At 48.4% G+C, this 6614-nt stretch overlaps 1 protein-coding gene across 1 annotated transcript in view; it reads left to right on the forward strand.

The window, feature by feature from the left end:
- Window positions 1–4817, forward strand: part of CUNH3orf33 (chromosome unknown C3orf33 homolog) — a 7535-nt gene extending 2718 nt beyond the window's left edge. The window contains exons 2-4 of the mRNA XM_005419173.2: window positions 2038–2191; window positions 2891–3051; window positions 3681–4817. Coding sequence (XP_005419230.1) covers window positions 2038–2191; window positions 2891–3051; window positions 3681–3953 — 588 coding nt within the window. The 3' untranslated portion in view covers window positions 3954–4817. The remainder of the gene's footprint in view (window positions 1–2037; window positions 2192–2890; window positions 3052–3680) is intronic.
- Window positions 4818–6614: the final 1797 nt, after the last annotated feature.

Below are 6614 nucleotides of genomic sequence, written 5' to 3' on the forward strand. Positions count from 1 at the left end.
GTGCCGTGCCGTGCCCGGCCCTGCCCCACGGCCGTGGCTCTCCCGCCCGGGGCTGTTCCGGTGGGACCGCCAAAGCATGCCCGTGTTTTGTTCTGGAGGCTCCCGCGAAAGGCTGACCACTCCTCAGTACTTGACATTATTTATATATTTTAACAAACCATCAGCATTCACTGCTTACAAATTCCGTGACTTTTCTGTCAGTTCGCACTCGGCCCCTCTGTGTCAGCTGTGTGTGTGGTTTCTCGTGCTGATCAGCCCCAGCCCTTCCCTCCGCCGGAGCGCGGGGTCCCTTTGGCCCCGGTGCTCAGCGGTCAGTGCTCAGTGGTCGGTGGTCAGTGGTCAGCGGTCGCGCTGTCCCCCTGCTGGAATTGCCTTTTCCCCTAACGGCTCAGCCCGGCTGCCTCCTCGGCTGGTGGCTCCCGCCCAGACAGCCCATTCATCTTGGCATTGTCTTCCCTTTTCCTTAAAACTAAAGATTAGCCAAGCGTGCAAGGTTCACAATGCGGTTGCTTAATCATAACGGTCCTGCTACAGCTACTGATTAACAAGTGAAAAAAAGCCAGCAGTGTTTGATTCAGATCCTGAGGGGCTCGATATCGCTGTCCTGTGGCATCTCCGCGGGTGCCTTGTTCTCGCCTGTTCCTGAGGCCCCTGGGGGGAGTGGTGACCCCTTTGCCTGTCCCACTGCAGCTCGAGCACCCTCCCTTGTCTAAACACAGCTGAAACAGCCTCTTGCCTCAAGTATTCTCTGTCCTTCCACACGCAGAACTGCTTCTGAATGGTTTTAAACGTCACACAAACCTCCCCTCGCTGCCAGGATGGTCAGGGCACACTGGGCTAACACCACACTGCTCACTCCTGGAGAAGCTCCACGAGCAGGAGCCACCGTGCTCCCACAGGGTTCCAGCTGCTTCAAAAATCACAGTTACCTTCATCTTCCCCCTGCACAATTCAAAGTGATACAAGAGAACATTTGTGTGGTGTAAACATCCTACCAGAAAACCTGAACTACAAATGTTGCCAGAATGCTTTTTCTCTGTCTTTTTTTTTTGGTTGGTTTTGACGCAAGGGCCTGTGAATGCATTAACCTGGCTGGTGGAGCAAATGAGATCAGCTTTGAACAACTTTTGTTCCTAAAACCCTCCAGGTTTCCTGCCTGCAAGGTCCCAAATTCCCACGTTCCCAGTGGGAGGCCCTGTGGGCCGCAGAGGGGGAGGTTTGCAGAATAAATAGCACACAGGAGGCACAGCTTTAGTTATGGTGTTTTGGGGGTTTATTTCCCAGCAGTTGTACAGCAGTGCTCAGTGGGTTTCACAGCTCTGTAGGTCAGTGCTCTGCTAAGGCCTCTTACAGTGAGACCTCAGTGTCTGAAATTTCTGGGGTCTTAATTTTTTGGGGTCTCATGCGTCCTGCCTCACCCCAGACCTGTGGCTGCTCCATTCCTGTGCCACAGCCCAAGTCTTTGCTACTGCTCAGCTTGGTTTTCCTGTGTGATCACATAACCATCCCCTTTGGATCCTCCCAGGCTGTAGTATCAAATTTAATCTTCTTGTGATCTTCTCAGAGCTGTTCACCTGCCTTTGTCCCTCTCCTGGTTTCCTCCGGCATGAAAGGCGGGGTTGTTTCTGCCCTGCCTGCTCCGCCTTTGTTTTCAGCGTGTCTGTCCTCTGACTTCCTTTCACCCCTCTCCCAGCCCCATTCAGGCTGCTTCTAAAACACTCTTTTCTCGGGGAATCAAATGAACTTCAATAGGCATTGCTCAAAAAATGGCAGTTTCTGTTCTTTCTCTAAACCTGGCTTTTATGTCTGTGCCGACGTCGCAAGTCCCGTAAAACAGGGAAAATGGTAAGTGTGGAAGAGGCTGGCACAGCTTCTGCAGCTGATCACTATTAAATATATATCTATATTTACTTGCCCATGGTGTGTAATGATAGAGGTGAAATTTCCCAAACTATTTTGAGACGTTGGATATAATGTGGCTGTAACTGCTCTGTATTTTTTCTTAAAATTTTGTCTTTCTCTTCCTTCCATTAATAGACAACGAAATTCACAAATCCTTTGGAAATACCTGTGGAGTTTGTAGAAAAGAATGTGAAATTGAGAGGGAAATTACATCACATCACAGAGAAGGGCCTGGAAGTTGAGCACATTCCCATCAGCATTCCTTTCATCTCAGCCATCCAGAGAAAATGTGAGTAATGAGGAAAAGAGTGTGAAGAGCAAGGGCAGAAATGAAATGTGCTGCTCTTAGAGTGGCTGCAAGCTTGAGAGGAAGGGCTGAGGCACATTTCCAGAGCTGCCTTTTGGTCTTTCTGTGCTTTGCAAGTGGGAAACTGGGAAATAAAAGACATGAGGAGACAGAGAGTTTGTCACTACAGTATTTGTGTTAATCCTTACAGTTACCATGATATTTTCCAGCAGCAGAAGTAAGCACTCAGGCAGTGTGTGAGAAGCAAGCACTCAGAGCTTGCACAGCTCATCTCATTCCTGGCAAAAAGCCTCTGTTGGGATTGTGCTTTTCTTTGCAGACACCATTTTTTGGGGACAGTTTTTCTGTCAGAAACAAACTGTCCATCAAGTCCATGGCTCACACTGGCCGTGCAAACACCAGCAGGTGCTGATGCTTCTGCCCCTGTGGATGAAAGATAGGGACTGAGAGTGGGAACAGATCTTTTTCTTTGCATGCACAATAAACCAAATTATGAATTAGGCAGCCTTGAATTGATATAATTTTTTTTCCCTGAAGAAGAAATGAGACCAAATTCCTGTTTGCTTTGAGGAACTCAAAGGGATTCTTTTAGTCCACAGGAATCAATTCATTCCCAGCAGCTGAGGGTCTGTGCAAGGCTGAGCTGTGCCCCAGCAGCACATGTGTCCCTTTCCCTTGCAGGGCAGCCAGAGGGGCTCCTGCTGATCCGCCTGGCTGGGGTGGAGCTGGCTGCAGGTGGCACAGCCTGGCTGCAGCGGGAGCTGCTCCCCAAACAGCCCCTGTGGTTCCAGCTCCTGGGGAGGGACAGCTCGGCCCTGGACTGCCTCGTCCTAGTCCATAAGGTAAGGAGACACAAACACTGGCTCTTGTCTGCAGCTTTAGATGTGACTGTAGTCACACAGTTCTCTCAGTGCCTTTAACAAATGCTATTGTTTATGATTTATCATCCTTGGTGTGAATTTTAAATGTTGCATTTGCAAATCTGATTGCAGGAGCAGTAGTTTTTCAGACTGATTCATGGCAGGAATGTGTTTCTCTGCCAGTGCCAAAAAGGCATCTGTAGTTCTGATTAGCCTAATGTTTGTTATCCAGTGTTCCCTCACAAATCCCTTGCATTATAGAATCACAGCATGGTTTGGGTTGGAAGGGACTTAGACCATCCAGTCCCAGCCCATGGGCAGGGACACCCTCCACTATTCCAGGTGCTCCCAGCCCCAATGTCCAGCCTGGCCTCGGACACTGCCCGGGATGCAGGGGCAGCCACAGCTGCTCTGGGCACCCTGTGCCAGGCCCTGCCCACCCTCACACTGGAGTTGGGTTTGAGGTCACCTGGATTCCTCTTCACTTCTAACTTCTCCTGCCAAAGTGCAGATACAGCCATGAGTAAAGCTTGTAACTCTGAGGGAGTTCACCCCAAACCCCAAATAACCCTGTTTCAATGGTGAATATCTATTTATTGTGGTTTTTCTAGGGTGGATTTTTCAGCATGTGCTTGAACGAAGAGCTCCTGAGCCAAGGGCTGGCCAGAGCAGCCCGGATTGAGGGGCTGCCTCACCACTCCCGCCTCTACTGGAAACTGCACAAAAGGCTCCTCCGGGCTGAGTTAAAGGCTGTGAAGAAAAATAAAGGCATATGGAAGGAGCAGAGCTACTCTGAAAGAGTCCAGGAGCGCATAAGCAGCAATAAATTCCTGCAGAGGCTGAAACAGTTTGTGAGCTGGGTTAGAAGCTCTACTGAGAGGTGAAAAGGTGGGGAATGCAGCTCCCCACGTTGGGATTGGTGTATGTTTGTGATCACAAACAGTGCTGTGATGTTGAGGGTCCCTGCCTCAAACACAAACCCCACAGTTCATGGTTACACAGAATAGAAACCCCCAGTCCATGGTTATTTAGAATACATCCCATATCATAACCCCCACGGGACTGAAGTTTAGTAGCAGTGTGCAGGCCACCAGTGAAAATGTTCTGATGCCAAACTTCTCCACAGTGATGTCCTGAATTAGTTGTCCAGTTTCCACCTACTGAACTCCTCCAGGCTGTGCTGCCCAGTGCACCTTTGAGGGGCAGGGTCCCTTCACACCCCTGTAATGTGCCACTGCTGCCAAGCCCACACTCGACACAAGCCCCATGTCAGGCCTTTACAAAGCTCGTGGGATGGGTTTAAACACAACCTTTTGGTTTGAATTCTGTGCTTATGCTATTTTTGGTGTAATTTGTGGTTTAAAACTCATTCATCTTGATTGATGGGTTGCATTGTTAGTGATATAAAAGGTGATTTGTTATGGTTGATCTTAAAAAGCTGATAAGGTTGTAATAACTAAAGTTCCTCAGGGGAAAAACATCACTTGATATATCAAAGAATATAATGTCAGGAATCCAAATATTTCAAAGACAACTTTCATTTGAAGAGGAAAAATCTGTTTTTTTTCCTGAAGGTTCTGTATCTAAAATTAGATGAATATGAAACTTTAACGTGAAATTTGACAAGGAGGATCAGACTGCTAAGAAGTTGAATTCTTACTTTATTTTTGATACACATGTGAAGTAGATGAGTGTATTACTATTTATGTTGTAAATATTCTCAGAATAAAGATTGAATTTATCAAGTTCATTGTTACATGTTTTATACACCCAGCCCTTGACCCTTGTTTGACCTCCCACAGTCCCAATATTTATTTAAAGTGAAGTGTTTTACAGATTTTCTTTCTTTCTGTGTGGTTGCTTTCCAATGAAACACTGGGGAGAAGAGTGGGGGACAAAAAACCCTTAATAATTGAGCGCTGCTTATCTGGCAATTAGTTGCTGCATCAGCATTTTCTCTGCTGACTTCAGGGCAAAGTTGTGACTCTTGAGATCCTTAAAAAAAGTCAGTTTCCTTGGGTAAGAATAGATGTGAGTGGTTCTTTACTCCTTTTGTTCTGGTCCTCCCAGGGTGAGGCTGGTGCTAGGGAGCAGCGAGCCATGAAATACCTGCAGTGTGTTGGAACCCAGTGTGGGGCAGAGGGGAGGCAGCTCCGGAGCAGCAAACCAGGTGTTTGTGCCTGCTTGAAAATGGAAAATAAGAAAAGTGAGATCCCGGGTTTATGCATAAGACAGTGGAGGGCTGAGCCAGCCACCACCGTGGTTCTTGGAAGTGAAACTCATCAGGCAGTCAGGGATTTGGGATTGGCTGTGGCACCCTCCAGAGTGAAACTCTTGATTTTTAACCCCAAACTATGCATTCAGGCTCAGCAGCAATCCACTCCTGGGGGTTTATAGGTAGTTCCTATGTCTGGGAAGTAGGAGGAGGTTTTCCAAGCTGGGCATAATTGTACACTGATGATTTATTTTCTGTAATTAAATATAATTCTGGACTTTGCACTTCTGTTTTGTAGATGAGTCACAGGAGGATTTATCACCAAAATCCACTGTAAAGCTGAGAGAAAAGTCTCAGGAAGCCACATGCTACATTTCTAGCAAGCAGAGGTGAGGTGTGGGCGAATGTGAACAGAGTGTGTTGTTCCCTCACATGGATTTGGGGTTGCAGTGACAAATGATTTCTTGAGGGTCAGGTCCTGCAATTGTTTGTTAATGCTGTTTTCCTTATCATGCAGGGCTTATCTTTAAAAAAACCCCAACCCACCAGCACACCCTCCCCCCTCAGAAAGAGCCCAATTCAGTTCAAAGCTGTGCTTTCCATCTGTGCAGGGCTTGAGAGGTTGCAGATCCTGTCTCTGTGGGAGGCCTGGCTATTGGAAAAGCAGTAATAGGAGCAGAGACAAATATCTCTGCAGCACCCGGCAGGGCTGGCTGGGGGAGAAGCAGCATTTTCCCCCCTACATAAACCCCCACGGCTGCCTCTCAGCAGCTCCATCCCTCCCTTCACCCGCAGCAGTGCCCAGCAGAGGGTTTCCAACAGAGGAGGCAGTTCTGTGACTGGGAATAGGGACAAGAATTAAACTGTTTAGCACTTAGCACTTGTGCCTTTGCTCTCCCACCTCTGAATGTGAGCATTGCAACATCTTCAAAAGACCACAGGCAGTGAAAGGAGAGACCCGGCCTCCAAATGGCCCAAGAAAAATACCTCCGACACTGCACAGACTTTTTATTGCTGGTGTGGCATGTCAGGCAAATGGCAATAAACATCCCCGGCCCCTCGGAGCCCACCGGCTGCGCGGGCACCGGGCTGCTCTTTGCATGCTTTGGGAACAAACTTCTGAGCAGGGCTATTGTGATAGGAGAACGGGGAAGGGCTTTAAACGAAGGGAGATCGGTTTAGATCGGATTTAAAAAGGAATTGTTTTACTCAAAGGGTGGTGAAGCCCGGGCACAGGGTGCCCAGAGAAGCTGCGGCTGCCCCATCCCTGGAAGTGTCCAAGGCCAGGCTGGATGGGACTCTGAGCAACATGGGGGAGGGGAAGGGGGGC

This window comes from Geospiza fortis, unplaced genomic scaffold (genome assembly GCF_000277835.1).
Source record: "Geospiza fortis unplaced genomic scaffold, GeoFor_1.0 scaffold172, whole genome shotgun sequence".
Taxonomy (NCBI): domain Eukaryota; kingdom Metazoa; phylum Chordata; class Aves; order Passeriformes; family Thraupidae; genus Geospiza; species Geospiza fortis.